The 22,931-nt window shown below is 36.6% G+C and overlaps 4 protein-coding genes across 8 annotated transcripts in view; 1 reads left to right on the forward strand and 3 right to left on the reverse strand.

Annotated features, from left to right (window-relative positions):
• LOC148188649 (uncharacterized) overlaps positions 1-3,080 on the reverse strand; it is a 29,720-nt gene extending 26,640 nt beyond the window's left edge. Inside the window, exons 1-3 of one of the 3 annotated variants that reach the window (XM_088081719.1) lie at positions 2,807-3,080; positions 1,991-2,154; positions 275-1,901 (exon numbers count right to left, since the gene is read on the reverse strand). In XM_088081719.1, coding sequence (XP_087937845.1) covers positions 275-314 — 40 coding nt within the window. In that variant the 5' untranslated portion in view covers positions 315-1,901; positions 1,991-2,154; positions 2,807-3,080. Of the gene's footprint in view, positions 1-274; positions 1,902-1,990; positions 2,578-2,806 lie in introns of those variants that run through there. The other 2 variants (XM_088081721.1, XM_088081720.1) reach the window with 2 other exon arrangements.
• A 3,246-nt stretch (positions 3,081-6,326) lies between these two features.
• LOC121965690 (uncharacterized) lies at positions 6,327-12,973 on the reverse strand. 3 transcript variants are annotated; one of them, XM_088081717.1, is made up of 7 exons: positions 12,792-12,973; positions 10,692-11,024; positions 10,020-10,202; positions 9,728-9,769; positions 8,096-8,133; positions 7,842-8,003; positions 6,327-6,980 (listed from the first exon to the last, which is right to left on the reverse strand). In XM_088081717.1, the coding sequence occupies exons 1-7, from the start codon at positions 12,829-12,831 to the stop codon at positions 6,786-6,788; spliced, it is 993 nt and encodes a 330-aa protein (XP_087937843.1). In that variant the 5' UTR covers positions 12,832-12,973; the 3' UTR covers positions 6,327-6,785. The 3 variants fall into 3 exon arrangements, with proteins under 3 accessions (XP_087937843.1, XP_087937842.1, XP_042371751.2); XM_088081716.1 differs by having other exon boundaries at positions 9,728-9,832; positions 10,692-11,021; positions 12,792-12,944; XM_042515817.2 differs by having other exon boundaries at positions 9,728-9,832; positions 12,792-12,936.
• Positions 12,974-16,223: 3,250 nt separating this feature from the next.
• LOC121966857 (uncharacterized) lies at positions 16,224-21,288 on the forward strand. The gene is made up of 6 exons (XM_088081722.1): positions 16,224-16,380; positions 17,518-17,856; positions 18,852-18,905; positions 19,910-19,993; positions 20,079-20,119; positions 20,207-21,288. Exons 1-6 carry the CDS (start codon positions 16,341-16,343, stop codon positions 20,312-20,314), a joined length of 666 nt encoding a protein of 221 aa, XP_087937848.1. The 5' UTR covers positions 16,224-16,340; the 3' UTR covers positions 20,315-21,288.
• LOC148188650 (uncharacterized) lies at positions 20,977-22,931 on the reverse strand. The gene is made up of 4 exons (XM_088081723.1): positions 22,814-22,931; positions 22,530-22,557; positions 22,107-22,121; positions 20,977-21,727 (listed from the first exon to the last, which is right to left on the reverse strand). Exons 2-4 carry the CDS (start codon positions 22,534-22,536, stop codon positions 21,309-21,311), a joined length of 441 nt encoding a protein of 146 aa, XP_087937849.1. The 5' UTR covers positions 22,537-22,557; positions 22,814-22,931; the 3' UTR covers positions 20,977-21,308.

Consider the following 22,931-nt stretch of genomic DNA (forward strand, 5'->3'; position numbering starts at 1 on the left):
GAAACTTAATGATAGTGGATCACAGACTGTCTAGCTGAAACAAAACAGTTTTATAAAAGTAACATTTCAAAGTTACTAACACCAGCTCTGAACATAAAGTGTAACCACAGAAACAAACATGCTGCCAGACTGATAAGGGATGTGATGAAACAGAGTCCACTCACGAGAAACTGTTTCCCGTCTGCTGTCAAAAATTAACTAAACATCTGTAAATAAATAAAGAAAAAATACATAATAAACTTAGAGAATGACAGAAGCAGAAGAGTGTACTCACAGAGGAGGAAGATGCACATCAAAGTGTGACAGACGTTCATGTTTGAAGCTGTGACGTTTAACGCCTCGCTTTCTTCTTCAACTGCAAACCAGGAACTTCTTATTTCTTTAAATGATGGAGTCCCTCCTTCAAACACATCACACTGACATCCACTCTCCTCCACTCTCTATTGGTTTTTGTTTTTAACATTTCCTAATCTGTAAGTTTATATATGATTTTCATTCAAATGTCTTTTTTTTGTTAAAAAAAATAAAATAAATATATACATACATAATAAATAAACTATAAACTATATAGTTTATATGTGATTTTTTATTAAAGTTGCAATAATGCATCCTTAAAGATGTAATAAATTCATGTTTTTGTCCATTATTGAGCCCTAAATGTCTTTTTTTAGGTTAAAAAATGAATAAATAAATAAATAATAAATAAACTAAAAAAATATATCCAGCTTTAAATATTTTTTGAGTTGAGTGAACTCACTGACTGGTAACTTTTTATTCTCACAACTGTGCTGCCATTTCATTGTTTCACCGAGGCACAAAGTAGACAACATCCTCAGCATTAACATGAGGGGGCGCTTATGTTGCTTCTCTGTATCTGGTAATAATAATAATAACAGAAATAAAAAATAATAATGTATTTTTAAGATAGCACTTATTGAAAAACGCAGTTACGAAGCGCTTTAAACTTAGATAAAGTTTGCATATAAAAATAGAAATAAACACACCTGCACACATACGTTAACACATACATATAAAGGGGTGATTCTATAAAACTTAGAAAACTTGCTGTCATGTATATTTCAAGGATCAATGATATTTTCTTATTATGCTTCCCTCTCCATTTCTGAACACTTCTCCATGGACATGTTTAACTGAGCTGTTAGTTTAGGCTTTATCTTCCCTTTGCTCCTAAAAACGCCGGCCCCCGACCCGCTGCTACACAGCAGCTGGAATCAGCTCATTAATTGCATTTTTAACATCTCACTCTCACAAGAGACTGTTCCCTCCTGCCTCAGCATAGCCATCATCATTCCTGTACCTAAAAAGTCTGCTGTGTCTAGTCTTAATGACTACCTCCCTGTGCCTCTTACCCCCATCCTGATGAAGTGCTTTGAGAAACTGGTTCTCCAGTACATCAAAGACAGCATCCCTGCCAGCCTGGACCCTCTAAAGTAAGCTTTCAGAACCAACAGACGCACAGAGGACGCCATATCTACTGCTCTTCACTTAGTCTTCACTCACCTGGAGAATAAGAACAGCACATTCAGTCTGAGGACTTCCTCTTCAAAGTAATGACGCTTGTGGCTTTTAATTTTCTCGACACTGACCTGTTTCCTGTTTGTTCAAAGGCCAACACATTACTCAGAAACATTAAGTGTTGTACTTTTCAGGAATCAGGAAAATCCTCTGCTGTACATTGAAGCTGTTACCTTGTCAAGTTTTTTTTTAGTGAGTGAATCTAAAGAGGCTGTTTTCTTAAACCCAAAAATAAAAGCTTACAACAGTTATAACTGACTTTCTGCAAACTGGCTGCATGGGAGGGAGTAAACTGTTGACGTTTCTGTAGGAGGAGATCTGCTACGTCTGTCTTCCTTTCTGCTCTCTTCAGACACGCGGTTGGTCTGCAGGAAGAAGTGAGGGGTTAATGTTAATATCAGCTGGTTTCACAAACACTAATGATGCTGAAATGTCCTGATTTACTCAAACTCACCTCAGAGACATTAATGAACTCAGTTTCCACAGCAGATTCTGAAAAAAAAACATGCAAGAGCTTCTTACTTCCAGAGAAACTGAAGGAGCATTCAACTGTGATGTTTCCTCCTTCAGTTTCTGTGAGGATTTCTGCTCTGATGACACCAGTGTCCCACAGTGCTGCTGAAAAGATGAAAAATCAATAGTTACTATCAGTACATCCTGTAAAATGTTGCATTTTGATTTGCTTATTTGCTTTTAAAAAAGCTATCAGGTCACCCATTGGTTTGTGGAGTGCCATTTTAGTTGTTTTTTTTTTCGATTCATCATGTGAAAATTGCATTGCTGATTGCCTGGCTTACTGGAGTTAGTTGAAATACAATAATAAAAAATAATTATTTTCTCAAATTGGTTGATTCTGTGTAATTCTGTAATTCATTTTTCTTTTAGTTTGTAATAAATGTTAGTTTTTTGCTATATCTATGAGACAGGAAGTGTTCGGTTGTGCGGCTCAAAGAGACGCTGTGACAATCAGGCAGGAAAGACAGAGAAAAACAGCAAAACTATAAAAACAAATAGGCAACTTAATGATAGTGGATCACAGATTGTCGTTATAAAAGTAACATTTCAAAGTTACTAACACCAGCTCTGAACATAAAGTGTAACCACGGAAACAAACATGCTGCCAGACTGATAAGGGATGTGATGAAACAGAGTCCACTCACGAGAAACTGTTTCCCGTCTGCTGTCAAAAATTAACTAAACGTCTGTGAATAAATAAAGAAAAATGACATAATAAACTTAGAGAATGACAGAAGCAGAAGAGTGTACTCACAGAGGAGGAAGATGCACATCAAAGTGTGACAGACGTTCATGTTTGAAGCTGTGACGTTTAACGCCTCGCTTTCTTCTTCAACTGCAAACCAGGAACTTCTTTCTTTAAATGATGGAGTCCCTCCTTCAAACACATCACACTGACATCCACTCTCCTCCACTCTCTATTGGTTTTTGTTTTTAACATTTCCTAATCTGTAAGTTTATATATGATTTTCATTCAAATGTCTTTTTTTTGTTAAAAAAAATAAAATAAATATATACATACATAATAAATAAACTATAAACTATATAGTTTATATGTGATTTTTTATTAAAGATGCAATAATGCATCCTTAAAGATGTAATAAATTCATGTTTTTGTCCATTATTGAGCCCTAAATGTCTTTTTTTAGGTTAAAAAATGAATAAATAAATAAATAATAAATAAACTAAAAAAATATATCCAGCTTTAAATATTTTTTGAGTTGAGTGAACTCACTGACTGGTAACTTTTTATTCTCACAACTGTGCTGCCATTTCATTGTTTCACCGAGGCACAAAGTAGACAACATCCTCAGCATTAACATGAGGGGGCGCTTATGTTGCTTCTCTGTATCTGGTAATAATAATAATAACAGAAATAAAAAATAATAATGTATTTTTAAGATAGCACTTATTAAAAAACACAGTTACGAAGCGCTTTAAACTTAGATAAAGTTTGCATATAAAAATAGAAATAAACACACCTGCACACATACGTTAACACATACATATAAAGGGGTGATTCTATAAAACTTAGAAAACTTGCTGTCATGTATATTTCAAGGATCAATGATATTTTCTTATTATGCTTCCCTCTCCATTTCTGAACACTTCTCCATGGACATGTTTAACTGAGCTGTTAGTTTAGGCTTTATCTTCCCTTTGCTCCTAAAAACGCCGGCCCCCGACCCGCTGCTACACAGCAGCTGGAATCAGCTCATTAATTGCATTTTTAACATCTCACTCTCACAAGAGACTGTTCCCTCCTGCCTCAGCATAGCCATCATCATTCCTGTACCTAAAAAGTCTGCTGTGTCTAGTCTTAATGACTACCTCCCTGTGCCTCTTACCCCCATCCTGATGAAGTGCTTTGAGAAACTGGTTCTCCAGTACATCAAAGACAGCATCCCTGCCAGCCTGGACCCTCTAAAGTAAGCTTTCAGAACCAACAGACGCACAGAGGACGCCATATCTACTGCTCTTCACTTAGTCTTCACTCACCTGGAGAATAAGAACAGCACATTCAGTCTGAGGACTTCCTCTTCAAAGTAATGACGCTTGTGGCTTTTAATTTTCTCGACACTGACCTGTTTCCTGTTTGTTCAAAGGCCAACACATTACTCAGAAACATTAAGTGTTGTACTTTTCAGGAATCAGGAAAATCCTCTGCTGTACATTGAAGCTGTTACCTTGTCAAGTTTTTTTTTAGTGAGTGAATCTAAAGAGGCTGTTTTCTTAAACCCAAAAATAAAAGCTTACAACAGTTATAACTGACTTTCTGCAAACTGGCTGCATGGGAGGGAGTAAACTGTTGACGTTTCTGTAGGAGGAGATCTGCTACGTCTGTCTTCCTTTCTGCTCTCTTCAGACACGCGGTTGGTCTGCAGGAAGAAGTGAGGGGTTAATGTTAATATCAGCTGGTTTCACAAACACTAATGATGCTGAAATGTCCTGATTTACTCAAACTCACCTCAGAGACATTAATGAACTCAGTTTCCACAGCAGATTCTGAAAAAAACATGCAAGAGCTTCTTACTTCCAGAGAAACCGAAGGAGTATTCAACTGTGATGTTTCCTCCTTCAGTTTCTGTGAGGATTTCTGCTCTGATGACACCAGTGTCCCACAGTGCTGCTGAAAAGATGAAAAATCAATAGTTACTATCAGTACATCCTGTAAAATGTTGCATTTTGATTTGCTTATTTGCTTTTAAAAAAGCTATCAGGTCACCCATTGGTTTGTGGAGTGCCATTTTAGTTTTTTTTTTTTCGATTCATCATGTGAAAATTGCATTGCTGATTGCCTGGCTTACTGGAGTTAGTTGAAATACAATAATAAAAAATAATTATTTTCTCAAATTGGTTGATTCTGTGTAATTCTGTAATTCATTTTTCTTTTAGTTTGTAATAAATGTTAGTTTTTTGCTATATCTATGAGACAGGAAGTGTTCGGTTGTGCGGCTCAAAGAGACGCTGTGACAATCAGGCAGGAAAGACAGAGAAAAACAGCAAAACTATAAAAACAAATAGGCAACTTAATGATAGTGGATCACAGATTGTCGAGCGGAAACAAAACAGTTTTATAAAAGTAACATTTCAAAGTTACTAACACCAGCTCTGAACATAAAGTGTAACCACGGAAACAAACATGATGCCAGACTGATAAGGGATGTGATGACACAGAGTCCACTCACGAGAAACTGTTTCCCGTCTGCTGTCAAAAATTAACTAAACGTCTGTAAATAAATAAAGAAAAATGACATAATAAACTTAGAGAATGACAGAAGCAGAAGAGTGTACTCACAGAGGAGGAAGATGCACATCAAAGTGTGACAGACGTTCATGTTTGAAGCTGTGACGTTTAACGCCTCGCTTTCTTCTTCAACTACAAACCAGGAACTTCTTATTTCTTTAAATGATGGAGTCCCTCCTTCAAACACATCACACTGACATCCACTCTCCTCCACTCTCTATTGGTTTTTGTTTTTAACATTTCCTAATCTGTAAGTTTATATATGATTTTCATTCAAATGTCTTTTTTTTGTTAAAAAAAATAAAATAAATATATACATACATAATAAATAAACTATAAACTATATAGTTTATATGTGATTTTTTATTAAAGATGCAATAATGCATCCTTAAAGATGTAATAAATTTATGTTTTGTCCATTATTGAGCCCTAAATGTCTTTTTTTAGGTTAAAAAATAAATAAATAAATAATAAACTAAAAAATATATCCAGCTTTAAATATTTTTTGAGTTGAGTGAACTCACTGACTGGTAACTTTTTATTCTCACAACTGTGCTGCCATTTCATTGTTTCACCGAGGCACAAAGTAGACAACATCCTCAGCATTAACATGAGGGGGCGCTTATGTTGCTTCTCTGTATCTGTTAATAATAATAATAACAGAAATAAAAAAGATAGCACTTATTAAAAAACAGTTACAAAGCGCTTTAAACTTAGATAAAGTTTGCATATAAAAATAGAAATAAACACACCTGCACACGTACGTTAACACATACATATAAAGGGGTGATTCTATAAAACTTAGAAAACTTGCTGTCATGTATATTTCAAGGATCAATGATATTTTCTCATTATTCTTCCCGCTCCATCTCTGAACACTTCTCCATGGACATGTTTAACTGAGCTGTTAGTTTAGGCTTTATCTTCCCTTTGCTCCTAAAAACGCCGGCCCCCGACCCGCTGCTACACAGCAGCTGGAATTAAATGTATTGTTGCAGAACACAAAGTCAAATCCAGTTATTTAAACTTTTTAAATTACAAAATTTATTTTATTTCATTTTATTCATGTCAAGTTTATGTTTTTGAAAAAACACGCCAATTCTTTTTTCAATGTTACCAAAATATCAGGAATTTAAAATGTCACGGACCATTGTTCTCATTGTAACTAGATGCACCACCTACAAACAACTATTGTTTAAAAAAAATACAGAATAAATACAGTATAAAACTGCAATAAAAAAATATACATTTCTGCAGATACAATAAACTCATAAAGTTTATAGAGACATCTCATCGTCACTGTTAACATTTTAAAAAATATATATAATCTGACATAGCTTACTGTACATTTTAGCAGATTAAATTAAGGCAACAGTTACCAAAATAACCTCAGTTCTCTGAAATGGTAAAAATACAGATTTTTTTTGTGTATGTTTTAACATTAAACCACTTTGTGTTCATCTGTTGGCCGCTGACAGCGTTAAAGCTACAGCGGATGTAAACTCACGGTAGAGTACAGAGGAGGCGAAGCGTCTTCGCCGTGGCTGCCGTTCGAGCTCGCTTCGACCCGAGGAACAGAGTAGACGACGTTATCGCCACAGGGGGCGCTTCGGAGCGAAGCGGCTGCACCGTCGGGAAAGTCCACCTCAGAGTAGGTGAGTTTACGCGACTCGTCTTCAGCCTGCAAGAAACAGAAAGAAACAGAAACGTTTATTTGGAGTTCACGCGCCTGTTTTGCGTGTGTGCTGCTTCATGGCAACCATTTACAGGGTTTTATTTTCAAACCTGTTGGTAAATGATAAGATGAGTATCTGTATTTCCTCCTTCAAACTTTAGATAAGATCATAAACTGCCTAGTATCCTGTTTTGAGCTTGATGAACAAAACAGAAGTCCCCTCATACTATGTTAATTTAACCCTTCGAAACCTGGTTCAACATCAGTTTTCTTGTGCTGCCTCCAAACACCTTTCACAAGCAATTAAACCTTTGAAATCTAAGCAAATTTGTTTGATTTCTTTTGATAATGTGGGAAAAAGGTAGTCAGCAACTTGGCATGGAATGTGATATAAATTGCTAAAAATTAATAAAAGGTGACAAGAAAATAATCTGAAGATTATCTTTAAAAAAGAGAGAAACATTAGAGAATAATATCTATATTAAAAAACATGTTAAATTCCATTATACATGTAAAATTAGGTTATAGAAATATTTATTTATTATTTAATTTTTACCTAATTTCCTGGTATTTTTCGATCATTTCTTGTTACATCGCTCATTGCTTTCTTTCCAAATCAGAAACACAAACTGAAATAATGTCCACAATCTTCTCCCTACTCTGTCTCTGCAAAAATATGTACTCTGTTGTACAATAAAAAAGTATTTTCATTTGTCTCAGACCACATGTCAAGGCCTGGATAAAAAAAAAAAAGGCATTAAAATCAACAACACAGGACAAAGAAAAATCCTTTGTGAAATATGTGAAAAATTTAACTGTCACCACAACTCAAGTTATTTAGTGCATGTGGCCTCAAACCGGACTTACTGTGGCCTGAGGAGCCGCTGCTGTTAAAAAGCTGTGTTTGTCAGAGCTTCCGACTGCATTTGGTTTGACGTATTTGGCGTAAGAGTAAACTGTAAACACTTCTACAGGAGGAGGTCTGCTCCCTCTGTTCTCCTCTTGGATCTCCTCATACACTCGGATGGTCTGCAGGAGGAAGGGTTTTTTTTAATGATTATCATCAGGTGCTTTCACTAACATTAATCATGCTGAGGTGTCCCAAAGTGACTCAGACTCACCTCTGTGGCATCAGCATACTCAGTTTCCACAGGATGTCCTACAACATGTGCAAAGAAATGACGTCAACTGCGTTTATGCTGTTGAAACTTGCAACAGGAAGGGGTCATGGCAGAGAGGAGGAAACTGTGGGTTCATACTACTAAGAAAGATGAGCATCGAGCAGCTTGTAATGTATGAGCAAAACATGGCTCGACTGTGTACAGTGGTGAGTAAACTGAAGATATATTTTATATTAAATTAAGAGAAAAGTTGAAAAAAAGATGCATCAATGTGCCTGTGGCGGCAGAAAAAGTCTAAAGAAGTCACTTTCCACTTTAAGTCGCTGAATATTTGGCTGTTGGTTAATTTAGTCACTTTGGTGCTGTGAGGAGAAGCTACGCTCTGTTTGTGCGTCTCTCTCTAACCGCGCTGTCGAGCGATCGGGTGATCCACGATAACGGAGCGCCGCTCGGTTGTCAAATAATCAGCTGTATTCTACAGTCAAACTGGCTCACTGCATTACGATTGTCCAACACTTGTGCTGTCGCAGTGTTTTGGCTTGAGATTTGCTTTGGTGTCATGACAGCATGAGACGGACGAGCATGCGAGTTAGCTTCCCTAAAATATATGTTACGTTAGACGCAGTCAAACAGCGGAGTGGAGCTGCTTTCTCTGGAGCTGTACCTGAGGATACATCCTCCCTCTGCAGCTCCGCTCGGACCCGGAAATTAACGTCCCCGTGGGACCGGCGGAGGCTGTGCTGCCTTCAGCCGCTATCAGAGCCAAGATCCGCTGATAGTTTTTCTGCGGCGGTACCCGGTCCAAAACTGTAACACATAATATTCACTTCAGTTTCAATCAGTGTCTGATTTTCTTCTTCTCCGTAACGGCAGCGCCACACGTTCAGACACTGTGATACGTATCAGATAACGTCCAAATGAACGTAGGCTCGTGTGTTAAAGAAACGGCTGTTCCTCAAACTAACATGAGGTGATCCTCTCACTCTTCTCCGTCCAAAACTGACAGAACGACCGCCGATGGCTCGTCTATCTTGTTTTTTTTCCACCATGCTGCCATGTTTCACTGCTTAAAGAAAATGAGGAATAACGTGACAGTAACACAGGAACGTCAGCTTCTGTCAGCGTGTCCACCGTTTCAGCGCCTATTTAATTTGAAAGAACAACGGCCAACAGGGAAACAGCTGCGTCACATCTGTCACACTGACCAGAAAACCCCATGAGAAGCGCTGCGACCGCGGTCCAGCCAAAAATGATCAGGCCAAGTACAAAGTGAAACACCAACAATTACGTCTTTCTATGCAACATGGCTGCGGCTCAGAGGAAGAGCGGGTCGTCCTCTCATCAGAAGGTCAGCAGTTTGAGAACATGTCCAAGTATCCGTGAGTAAGACACTGAACCCCAAAACGCTCCCAATGCTGCATCATCAGAGTGCGTGCTTACTGAGTAGCAGGTGGCACCATGTACAGTAGTGTCAGCCGCCTGTGTGCGTGTGTGTGTGTGTGCGTGTGTGTGTGTGCGTGTGTGTGTGTGAAAGCGCTTTGATTGGTCAAAAGACTAAAAGACTAAAAAAGCGCTTTAAAAGTGCACATTGCATTTACCAATTCCAGGATGAATTGTTTCCTGCAGCCTCACCTTTCAGAGAACTGGCCCTCTTCCTGCAGAATATCAGCACCGCTACAGATAAAACGATGAACAGGACGACCAGAGTCAGACTCACAATCAGCAGCGGACCTGCGGCTGTTTCAGCAGAACACGTTTGTTTGTTACACCTCCTGTTTCAGTATACAATATCTAAAACTTCACAATCAAACTACGAGAAACATTCAAACCAACGACAAAAATATGTTACGATACACACAAGAATACATGTTTTTGCATAAACACAGTACGCATGTAAACATACATGTAAACACATGAAACATACCTGTTCCTGCAGCTGGTGATACCTGGCTCTGATGAGGATTATTGGTGCCTTCAGGGGAGGCTGATGAAGCTGTGGAGCTTCCTGATCTGGAGGTTAAACTCTGCGTTGTTGTCGGTGTGGAGGCTGATGGGACTGACGCTGAAACAGGTCCGAGAGTCCAGTTTGGTTTTGAAGAGGTCGGAGCTGTGAAACATTAAAAAACAATAAATCAATCAGACACCGATGGAAGAGACACAAAGAGATCTGTGGCATCATTCAGTGATGTGAGGTAAAAAGTAACACCTGCAAACTCACTCCATGCCACACAAAGTTCATGAAGACAGGTTATTGACCTGAGGAAGATCCAGGATGGAAACGTTGTCTTCACCAAACTCGCGTGGCGTGGAGTGAGCGTGCAGACGTTACTTTGTTTGATAGCCTTGCACCTGTTTGATGTGTAGAGAACTATTCTCTCATACAGGTAAATGCAGAAAGGGATCAGTGTGTTTGGTGCAGCAAAGTTAAAATCAGCTTTAGCTTAAGACAGCCAGACTTTATCAGATAGTTTACAGATTAACTGTTTGTTTTTTTAAAGAACAGTTATGATAAAAATATGCAGCTCTAAATACTATTTTTAGACGACACTTGACTAGACTGTTAACACTAATTCCATCACTCCCAACAGAAACTCACCATCTTTAACTCTGATCTCAAACAGGAAATCTGAAGACCAAGAGTCATCCAAACGACATCTGTACCGTCCTGAGTCCGACTTCATCAGCTTTGTGATGGTCACATACAAATGGTCATATTGGAAAAAACGTCTTTTTTCGTATTTAATGCTGTATCTGCCACTCTGATCCGTGTCCTCTTCTGTTTCAATGAGAACGTTTCCGTCTTCACACTCGTCTCTACAGAAGAGCTTCTTCTTTCCAGAGTAACCGAAGGAGCAGTCAACTGTGATGTTTCCTCCTTCAGTTTCTGTGAGGATTTTTGCACTGATGACACCAGTGTCCCGCAGTGCTGCTGAAAAGATAAACAATACATAGTTAATATCTGTACTTCCTCTATGATGTTGCAGTCTGATTTGCTTCATATTTTCACAGATCCACAGCCATACTGGGAGCTGCCGACTCAACCCCAATTCATGACGGAGGGAAACAATTTAATACAGCAGAAATTTATTTTGGATTCTTTCATCAAAGATATCGAGCAACATAATCTCACATTCAGATGCTCCACCAAGAAAAAAAAACAACTCTGCAAATGGGAATTGTACCAATTAATTACCTCAGTCAGCAATAATTAAAACACACACAACCACTCTGTTTTAGAGGGATATTTCACCGAAACACAAGACAACACTTTCAAGTTTCTGTTTCCATTGACTTTGAATGCAGTCAGGCTGCTTCTGAAATTGACCTTGTATTGTCTTAAAGGGATAGTTCACCCAAAAATGAACATTCAGTCATCATTTGCTCACCCTCGTGCTGACAGAAAGTCAGGTGAAGTGAACACTTGTGGAGTTTCACAGGGAAAAAGGTGTCGCACTCATCCGCCTGATCGCATTCAAAGTCAGTGGAAACAGCAGCTTGAATGTGCAGCTTATGTCATTTGATTTTGATTGATCCCAACTTATTCAATTGATGCCAATTGATCTTTTTACTCATGTGCATCCGTACTCAGATAACAGCTCCACCTGGAGTAGTTGGAGGGAGAGTTTGAACAGATGCACTTTCTTTTTTCCTCTTTTTATTTTTGTTTGCAACTCACTGAAACGTAACCTCCTAAATAATGTAGAATTGTGATATTTTCATTTTTTAACTGCTTTTTGTAGGTAAAAAAGGGTTTCCTAATTGTCTTAAATATTCTGTTTACCAAGAAACTGAAGTCTACAAACAATAATCAAACAAATCAGTAGTTTATGAAATATATTTTTAAGAGTGCATCAGTGAGGCAGCTACCAAAGGTTTATTGCTGCAATGCTGCTTTTCTTCTGGAGCTGAGATGTTTTTTTTCTTCAGCAGAGTAAACTGAGAAATTTAAGGAAGTCAAAAACTGCAGCTTTCAGGACGCTGTTAGACTTTTTCTATGGGTTTCTGTACTTCTCTTCTTTTTGCTGAATTTAGGTCTATTAGCCAAACAATGGGTTCCTCTTTGTGATAAATGTATTTAAACAGAAGTACTGTGATGGGTTTCAAGTTTGTTGAGTCACAGAAAATCACAAATGGCATCTAATGCATCGACTGAAGTAAAACAGCCACAAATATGCAGAAAATTAAAAGAGTATCTGCAGGTTTACTGCAGCCTTCATGCTGTTCACAAGAGGAAATCCACAAGCTGCCCGCAGTGTACGAAGCATTTAAGATGAACTCAATTTCTTACCAGCTGCAACGTTAAAAGATGCATCAAACATTAAATACGTGACTCTGAAATGGACCAATCTGCAGAATGAGTACTTTAAGTATATTCTTGTAACACCTTTGTACTTCTATACTTTAACAATTTGGTATTTCTGCTTTTACTTAAGTCCAAGTTCTAAGTTTTTCACCGTTAAGACATTTTTAAAAAGTCTGACCACCATGTTTAACCACAGAAACCAACAACGAACTCTTCAACTGAGGCAAGAGGTGATGAAACAGAGTCCACTCATGAGAAACGCTTTCCTGTCTGCTGTTTATCGGACCACAAATAGAAAAAAGAGAATAAAGACTCAAGAAAAAAAAAGAAAAATGAGAATGTATGAGAATAGAGAAAATATAGATGACAGAAACAGAAAGTGAGTGTACTCACAGAGGAGGAAGAAGCAGATCAGAGCGTGACGGGCGTTCATGTTTGAAGCTGTGATGGTTTAACGCTGCCTCTTTTCCGCCTTTACTGCCAAACCGAGAACTTCTCACTTCTCTAAATGATGGAGCTCCTCCTCCAAAAACATCACACCCAGACCTCCACTCCCCTCCTCACGTTATCAAGCGTATATTTCAGCTTATGTTTCAGGTATGATTTTAAACTGGAACTGTATGCGTGTAAAGCAGGATAAATGTCATGATCTTTGAGTGTATTTTCAGAGTAGAGAGTAAGAGAATAAAGAAAAAATGACTAAATAAATTTAATTAATAATAACAGTGAATGAATAAAAAATGAATAAATTACGTTATTTTATTTATTTTTTTGTTTTAAATTTCACAAAAACATCTAAAACACAAACTCCCAACAGTTACTTTCATCTAAAAAAAAAATCAGATTGTGCTAATCGGTACGGTATAATTCCTGAAACCAAGTTTCATTTGCTGAAGCTTGCTCATTCAAAACCTAACGAAAGGTAAGTGTAGATAATATCAAGAAGATATTTAATTAATACAAAAACAATTATCAATAAAATAGCACTCAATGAGAAGGACTGAAACGTCATTAAATTTGTGATATTATAAAGGCACATTTTGAAACAGTATTTAATGTTCAGTCAAACACTGTTTGACTGTTTTGTCTTAAATCCTGTTTTTGATTTTTATCTGCTGACATTTTAGGACTGTTATACTTTTTTCATCTTATTTAGATTCATTATATTTCTTGTAATTTGTCCTGATGTCTAAATTGTCATTTTATTGTTTGATATGTATCTTATTGCACTTTATTTTACCTTATTTAGATGATACACCAAAGTTCCTTAAATACTTTAATTCTCTGTTTTTGTGTAAAGAAATATATACTGCAGCAGCCAGAACCAGCATTTTTAGTCAGAACCAAATACTCCATTGCTGCAGAAAAATAAATAAATATAACTAGAGCTGCAGTGATTAGTCAGTCAGCAGAAAATGAGTCAAAAACTATTTTAGTTACCCAAACTTTTTTTTTTGTAAAAAAAAAAAAAAAAAAAAAAAAAGTTAGCTGGTTGGAAATTCTCAAATGTGATGATTTGATGGTTCTCTTTGTCATAAATGACAGTAAATGTAATATTTTCGGGGGGTGGACTGTTGGTTGGACAAAACTAAACATCTGAAGACGTCACATTTGGGCTGTGGGAAATTATAAAAGAAATTTTCACTTTTCTTTTTACATTTTATTGACAAACAATTAAGCAAATAATTCTGAAAATAATCAGCAGATAAAATAGATAATTTAAAAACATCTTAGCTGCAGCCTTACACTGAACTAATTTCTTCTTGGGCTCACAGCAATCAAAACAAAATGAGTTTAAAGCCAAAACACCAAAGACATAAATAATAAATTCCTATGAAGTTATTTTTTGTTTGACTTTATAACTTAACAGGATGCGCGTGAGTCCTGATGTTTGTGGCTGTCGCTGCTGCAGCGCCTCCGTGCGGCGCGTCTGTTTTAATGCAGCTGTTTGAACTGCAACTGTCAACTTTCCCAAGACAACACAAGGGTTAAACGTTTCAATAATTCAAAAACAGAGCCATAAAGGCGCAGTAACACAGTCAGCAGTCTTACCTTAAAATCAGGTGTGGCGTGTCATTTGTTTCTGGTGGAAAAACAACAAAAAAACGTCAAAATCCAGAACTGAGAGTATTTTCGCTCTCGGAATAAAAATCATTTTTCCACCCGCAAACTCACAGCTTGATGACATCGTTCAAAACATGTATCCTAAAACTGCTCCTCGTCATTGTGTCACTGTGGGACCAAACTACGTTGAACTATATCTGACAGGCAGGTGACGGTAACAGGTAACAGCTACCGGCCGCTCACGCGCTGCTGCTTCTTCTTCTTCTTCTGTCTTCGTTGCACGCGGCAGCCTCCACCTCCACCTGCTGCTTCTTCACCTGAATTTCAGCCAGCAACAGTGTCTATTAACAATTGTATTTATTTATATTTTACTAATAATAAAACACTTTTTATTCAAGTAAAATTAAACGTAAAAGAATACGACAGTAAATAAATACTTTACTTTAGTCACAAATAAGCTGTACGTTTAAAATAATAAGTTGAAATGTGTTGTAAAGTCAAAAAGCACCCCATATGACATGAATAGAGATTTCAGTATTAAGAAAACAGAGCAAACTAAGAGACAGAAATAAATAATAAGAGGACCAAGAAAAATATAATAAGATAAGCCATTTTAGGAATGAAGTTACACAGATATTCATAAAGATGCAGGGCCTTTCTAATTTTACAGCATATTACATATTTTTTGTCAACAAATAATAATAATATTAATATTAATATTAATAATAATAATAATAATAATAATAATAATAATAATAATAATAATAATAATAATAATAATTTAGAAAAGCAGGACATATAGGTCTTGTTTTTGAAATGTCAGATTTGTAAATAGAATATTTTGGCAAGAATAATTTAACTTTTAATCCAAAACTCTGATTTCTTGTCCACAAAACTTTATGTTTTCCTAATTTAATAATTAATAATTATGATCATTACAAGTAAATTGGCATGAAAGAAAGACCCAAGGGGTCCTAGTTAAATTACAAAAGAAAAACAAAGACTTTCTAAAGTCTCAATGTGTGACTTTTTAAAGGACAATTATGAACTGTTTTGAACTGTTGAACTTGTTTTTTGTTTTTGTTTTAATTTTCTTTTTTCTTATTTAAGTTAATTTTCGAGCTTCCTTTTTAAAGTTTGTGAATTAGAGCAAGAGTAAAGGATTTTTAATTTCCCTGTTAGCACCGCGTAGTTTTGGTCTCTATAAATAAAACTTGCACATCGTTCTGCTGTAACACCACAAGAAGGAAGTGACTGACTGTGAAAGAGACACCTGATGTCTTTTTGATCTCTTTTTAGATGGAGTTTGCAATAACAACAACAACAATAATAAAAATAACAATAATAATAATAATAATAATAATAAATCTTTTTATACTGCACCTATTTTTTTCCTTGACTAATCTAACAACTGATTTATCGATTATTCAAAAGAATATTTTTTTTTATTAAATGATTAATATAAAATTATTTTACCCAAAGGTATATATCAAAAACTTATCTCATCAGTATCTTAATATTTTGATATTTAATATTATTTAATATTTTATTTAGCAATCAAGGCTGCAACAAAGGAAATCAGACAATAAAAGAAAAACACAAGATTTAAAAAAAAAAACAATAGCATAAATTAAAAGTTAAATTAAAAAATTTTAAAAAAATTAAGAAACCCTTATTATCATCATCATCATCATCATCATCATCATACTGTGGGTGTAGATGAAGCTATAAACAGTTTAAACTGCAGGGAGGAAGAGGGAACTCACACTGAGCAGCTTCCTGATTGATCCGACTAACAAAGACTGGAAGAACTGAAGTGATAAAAAAAATAAAATAAAAACAATTTCATGATTTTACTTCATTAGGATTAAATTCAGAATGAAGCTCGACCACGTTCTCCTCGTCTGCCTCTTATCAGGTGAGATCCGACAAACTGGATGTGTCTCATGTCCATTTCTTTTCACTGTTATTGATCTCACCTGTAATCCATCAAAAATGACAACGTTTAAGTTGTGCGTCCACGATGTAGTCCGTTTGTTTGATGTCATCTATTTTAATTTTATTTTAAATCTCTTTTAATTTCTGTATTTTATTCATCTACTTATTCATTTAGGTATTTTTTTATTTTATTTATTTATCTAATCATTTTTATCATTTAATTCATATTTCTTATGCTGCTCTGGCCATGTTTAACTCTATTACTAGTACTATTATTTCTGTGTTTACTGCAAATATTTTTCGAACAGCATTTATTCATACTGGGATGGTTGCTGTTGTTATTTTTGATTTGTGATTGTTTCTCTTTTTTCATGTTACTTCTGTGAGAAACTCCTCTCGCTTCTGCTTTGCCTTGTCAAATCACTTTGTAGACTGTTTTTAAAGGTAAAGTTATAAAGTTATTATTATTATTATTATCATTATTATTATAGCCTAACAATAGCTTTTTGCTTCTGGCCATTTCATTTACGCTTCAAAACACACAAATCATCTGTGAATATCATCGTGCTGAACTAAAGGTGTAAGTATCATAAATTTGGGTTCCTCACAGAGCTTATTTTTGGCGATAATCCCATTCAGAAATCCCATCAGGTTTTTGAAGATGGAAGAAGTGGGATGCTAACTTCCGGGTTGGGCTACAAAAATATATCCTTTATATATGTGTATATATATATATATATATATATATATATAATCTTTCATATATAAACATCATCCTTTTCACCGCTCCATTAACTTACATCGGGAAAGAGATGTCTGTAAATCAGTGGATAATTTTTTGTGAGCAAAACGATTCATTTCACAATCTAGACTCAAGCCATCCACTTCAGTGGTATTTAAAAAGTCTAAAAGAGCCTCAAGATTATTTTTTTTTTTAGAGGGCAGTGCAAGTTAGCGAAGCGCTAAACCACACGTCACCCGCTCGGGCACGCGCCCGCAGACGCCGTAAGTCTCTGTGCGCGGGCCTGTAGATGTGTGTACTCTAAACTACTGTTTTACAGTAAATTGCGACACATTATGTCACGATCATAACTTTTCCCGCTCTTGTTTTCAACAGCTCTGTGCGACGGAAACAGCGAGCTCGACGGTGCAAACTCTCAGTTCGTCCGCACGGAGGGAGGAAGCGTCCTGGTTGCGTGTCGCTTCAGCCTCTTTGGCAGGAGAAAGTTCCTCTGTAAGGACGAGTGTCGGGAGGAAGACGTCCTCATTGAAACAGACGGCGACAGAGCTCAGAGCGGCAGATACGGCATCGAATATAATGCAGGAAGTTTTTCTGCAGTCCTGCATGTGAGCATCGCTCGGCTGACCACGTCCGACTCAGGACGGTACAGGTGCGGTTTGGAAAGACGGTTTTTACCTGATTCGTACCAGGCGTTTGAGGTCACAGTTACAGAGGGTGAGTTTCTGCTGAGGCTTTGTGAGTTGTGTACACTCAGTGAGTAACATGCACACTGTGAAATAAAAACTGTCTGCAGAGCGTCTACAACTGCGTGGTTTAACCCTTTCAAACAAGGGTAAATTTGCTTAATTTCTTTCAAAAACTTGGGAAGCAAACAAAAGAACAACTTCACAAGAGACGGCCAAACAACTTGCAAGAAATGAATAAAAAGTAGAAGAAAAGAAAATGACCTAAAAAAATAAGCCACAAGAAAATAAAACTAAGAAACAAAAATAAACAAGAAAATGACCTTTAAAAGTACAAAAAAGTTTGAATTTAAATAAAATATTTTTCTGTAACATTATTTACGTGTGTATATGTATATATAAATATATAAAAACTTTATTTGTATAGCACCTTTCATACAAGAAATGCAGCCCAACGTATATATATACATACACATACATGTATACATACATATACATATATAATGTGTGTACACACACACACACACACACACACACATATGTATATGATATGTTTATACAGTATTCTGGACATTTTCCCATTTTTTAAAAAAATATTATAATAATAAGTAATAATCCTTCCAGAACATATTTAAGTCATTTTCAAGTCACCTTTTACTCATTTTTGTCTTGTAAATTTTGGGACATTTCTTGTCAGGTTGTTCACTGCAATGTATTCCCATGTTTTCAAAGGACACCAAACTGGTTTCTCAGATTTTGGAGCTTTAAATGCTTGTAAAAGGCATTCAAGTGCAGCACAAGAAAACTGATGTCAATCCAGGTGTTAAGGGGTTAAAGTCTCTTTCATTTCCATTTTTTGGAGGTCTGCAGAACATTTTCACAGTTCGCTCGCAGCTGCCGATGCTTTAAATACCCTGACAAATTTAGCCGGCACATTATCAGTTCAGAAAATGCTTGTCTGTGCTCACGAACGAACCAGAAATAATCAGAATTAACACGTATGTGATTTTTTTATGTAATTCACAGCTCCAAAGACTCTCCCGGAGGCCGTGAAGCAGCCCGCAGCTCACAGCGTCACAGGTTCAAACCTGCAGAGACTCTGTCTGTCCTCCACAAATTATAATGTCCACATGCTAAATGTGATATTTAAATCTTTGAAAACGTTAAAGGTCCAGTGAGTACGATTCAGGGGGATAAACTGGCAGAAACGGAGCAGGTGAAAGTCCTGCACACTGACGTTTCCGCTCCTTAAGGCCCAAACACAACGAACTGACACTAAAGAAATACCAGCGACTGGGTGCTAAGTTTAATCACATGGACACTTCCTGCTCCTTTTGCAAACATAACATATAAACTATTAATCATCTCTTTTTTTAAAACGTGAAACATCAAAAAGATTTCAGATAGAGCTGGCCTCTAACCTCACTGAAACCTCAAACTTCAGCTACTCCTCGCGCCTCAGGGATTTCATCTGTTTCAATGATAACAAACAATCACGCTGTCTAATATCTGAGTCATTCTGTCATTTTAAATGCAAGTGTCAGAAACATAAATTCGTGAAGTCACCCCCTAAAGTTTGTATCTTTCCTCTCAGCATTGAAGGCTCACTTAATAGTCAAATATAAGCTTTTATATAATAATGCATCTTTTTTTCCTGAATGTACCCTTTTATTTGTGTTTCTACCCTTGTTATCTCTCTTTTTTCATGCATTTTTCTTTATTTATCGATGTATTTTCTCATCTGTTTATTTCTATACCTCATATATACCTGCATCTTTCAGATACGTTGTTTTTTTACCCGTCCCGTATCTTTTACATGATATTTTGTACACGTTTGATTTGTCTATTAAAACAAAACTACAGATTATTGCAATTAATCCTGCAGGGACCAGGAATGTTTGTACTAAATTTCATGGCAATGCAAACGATAGTTATTCAGATTTTTCAGTCGGGACCAAAGCTGTAAAAACATTACATTTCCCTTAAATTTTATTTGGCAAAACAAATGACCCGTATATAATAAAAGAAATGTTCCCTTTCATTTTGACCTTTGACATAAACTCTGTCTGTTCTTCCTCGCCCAGGTTTCGTCCTGCCTCTGGTCGTCTGTGTCACTGCGGTCGTGCTGTTTGCGGTTGTTTTGTTGCTCCTCTACAAACTGAAGACGAGTGAGTTACCCTCCGACTCCATCTGTGCTGTCAGTAAATATTCACTCACACAGAGAAATCAGCGTTTGCTCTCTGTGCTTCACAGGTCTGAGCAGCAGGGAGCAGTCAGGTGACGGAAACATCGAGGTGACCTTTTTTTCAGATCCCGAATGTTTGACTGATGATACCGTGTACTTGCACTGTCTGTCATTAAATGTACTTTTTTTTTTTTAGTTTACAACAAATGAGACGACGTCTCCGGTCTTCAAACGTGAAGACTCGACCTCCTCAGTTGTATATGAGACCAGCAACAATCAGCACAAAACCTACTGTAACCTCTGACTTCTTATTAAAGTTTCTATTTTAAAATAGCAATGACATCATACTCTGCTGAAAAGTAGTCCACAAAAGTAGTTTGTTTTCATTAATACATTATTGTATCTTTTACTTCACTGTCAGAAATACTTGTTTTGTTGTTGTTTTTTTACTTAAATAAAATAAACAAAGAAAAAAACAAAGAGAAAGACTCCTGCACACTGCAGACATATTTATTGAACAAAAAAAAAGACGTTTTGGTCTAAAAGACCCTCATACACACACACACATATATGTGTGTATACATATATATAACATGTTTACTCTTATTGGTATGGGCTGTTGCTGCTGGTTTTGTTATTTAACTGTTTCTCTTTTGTCTGGCCTTAGTTTGGTGTTACTGTTTGGCTTTTATGTTACTTCTGCAAGAAACTCCTCCTGCTTCTGCTTTGCCGTGTTTGTAAACTCTGTTTTTAAGGTGCCTCAAATTAAGTTTAATAATAATAATAATAATAATAATAATATTGATTGCATTTTTTTTCCTGATTTGACAAGTATGCAAACAAAGTCTGCAGCAGGTTCGTGAGTTCATCCTGAGAAACACCTCGGGGGCAAATCAGCTAGATCTTATTCTGCTACTGCGAGCTGCAGGATGTTCAGTTTAAAAAAAAACATACAGACAAGAGACATTGCTTCAGTGTACTTTAATATCAGCAAACAATGATGAAGTCAAGTGGACGCCAGCGGATCTAACAGGAAGTTGCTGGCAGGAAATGGAAGAATCGTGGCGTCCTGGCGTCTGATAAGTAAACATACAACAATCTTATTTGTGCAGTTTAACACTTGAAGTTTAACGTATATAACACAAGCAGTGAGGACTGGAAATAAGGAATATATCTCAGTGGAGATTTGAAATGTCAGAACAAGTTCAATTTATAAACGCTGCAAACTGCAAATGCTTTTGTCAGAAGAGAAGCAACATCACACAGTCACAAGAGCTGTGTTTGGCACAAAGTCACATCTACCATAGCTTAATTTCAAACCCTGTGCCAAGCACAGAAAAGCCGACTTTGCGACCGATGGAGAAGCCTGTTCCCAGCACCTTTGCCTCTACACCTGACAGGCCGATGCTGGCGCCGGTGTCTGCTGACACGCCGACTGTAGCGGTCACCGGCCCAGAAGTGATTGAAGTACTGACCACGTCTGCTTTAGCCATGACTTTGACATCTTTTCCAAATTCAACTCCTGCGATGACGTTGGGCCCCTTGAATTGAGCCTCAACACTGCCCTGTTGAGTCTGTTTATGGCCAAGTCCTGCACCGACGTACACTCCAGCCCCATCCTCAATGTTGAAGCTGCCGGCAGCAGCGTATTCAAAAACATCACGATTTTTCAACTTCTCTGTCCTGCCTGAACCGATGTTTAAATGCTCCTTCACAACTGCATGGGTTAGAAACAAAGAGGCAGAACATTAATGTAAAAGACAATATTTTGAAAAGATGTAGTGATGATGAAGAAAAAAACATGCTTCAAAAAATAAAATATGATCCGTAATAATGTGGCCGAAATTTGTAGATTCAAACATTTTCTGCCAACAGAGCAAAGCTGCCACTGCCAAAATCAGAGCCACAAAGAGCCACATACAACTGAACTGACGTGTTAATGTGACTTATATACACGTGCATGCGCGCGCGCACACACACACACACACATATAGATATAGATATAGTGTATGTAGTTATGAAATCTCACCACAATCAACAGCCTCGTGGAATAAATTCTATTTGACTAACAAAAAAAATTAAAAGTTTTAACTTACTCTGATCGTCACGGTCTGAAAGAAAGAATCAGAAAACTTTTTTTATTTTCATATTCAAACAAGTTCTTTTTTTCTCATAAAATTCCTTAAAAGTCAAATACACAATTACTTAATAATTCAAACAACAGATTGATGTATTGTTCACAGACACTGTATACAAAATTATTAATTCGCTTTCAATTTCAGTTACTGAAGTTGCAATTTGTTTAATTTTTTGAATAAATGATTAGAGTTATTTAAAATGGGATGTATCTGCATAAGCCATTTTTCTGCTTTAACCTCTTCTGCACAATTCATAATTTTAAAATGTATTTTTTCTGTCCTCCCTATAGTTGTGAATGTGTAAATAAACTAAACCAAATTCAGTCAGAAATTAAAAAACACTCATCTGTCCACCTTCTGTTTTAGATGATTTTTGCCTACCTGACATCTTCAGGCTGGGTTGTTCACGCTGAAAGAAAAAGAGGAAATGTGAGCAGCAGATTACAATTTATAGTGTATAGTATATTACATTCAGACAGAAGGGTATTTGTTCATCAGTGTTCGACCAGCATAATTGTGTTATTGAAGTTAACAAAGATGCAGATCACAGTTCATAAAATCCTGAGACATGCAGCATTTGTACATGTGTTGTAAAAAATATAAATCATGCAATAAAGCATGCACTCATTAATGTTTTCACATTAAAGTCAAGCTGGATCACTTACCGGCTGCTGACAGATGTTATAAGGAGAGCGCTCTCAGTTTAACTCACTCAGTTTGTTGGGAGTCGCGGTTTATATGCAGATGCAAGTGAAAGTGAAAGTCTGACATTCGTTTCAACCA

This window comes from Plectropomus leopardus, chromosome 9 (assembly GCF_026936395.1).
Source record: "Plectropomus leopardus strain MGB_pleo_1.0 chromosome 9, ASM2693639v1, whole genome shotgun sequence".
Classification (NCBI taxonomy): Eukaryota; Metazoa; Chordata; class Actinopteri; order Perciformes; family Serranidae; genus Plectropomus; species Plectropomus leopardus.

Coding starts and splice junctions, on each gene's coding strand:
- LOC121965690 (XM_042515817.2), bottom strand. CDS start 12,831: ATGAACGCCCGTCACGCTCTGATCTGCTTCTTCCTCCTCT. Junction 11,025..12,791: donor GATCTGCTTCTTCCTCCTCT/GTGAGTACACTC, acceptor TTATCTTTTCAG/CAGCACTGCGGGACACTGGT. Junction 9,833..10,019: donor ATCACCAGCTGCAGGAACAG/GTATGTTTCATG, acceptor CTGCTGAAACAG/CCGCAGGTCCGCTGCTGATT.
- LOC121966857 (XM_088081722.1), top strand. CDS start 16,341: ATGAAGCTCGACCACGTTCTCCTCGTCTGCCTCTTATCAG. Junction 17,857..18,851: donor TGAGGTCACAGTTACAGAGG/GTGAGTTTCTGC, acceptor TGTAATTCACAG/CTCCAAAGACTCTCCCGGAG. Junction 18,906..19,909: donor CGCAGCTCACAGCGTCACAG/GTTCAAACCTGC, acceptor TTCCTCGCCCAG/GTTTCGTCCTGCCTCTGGTC.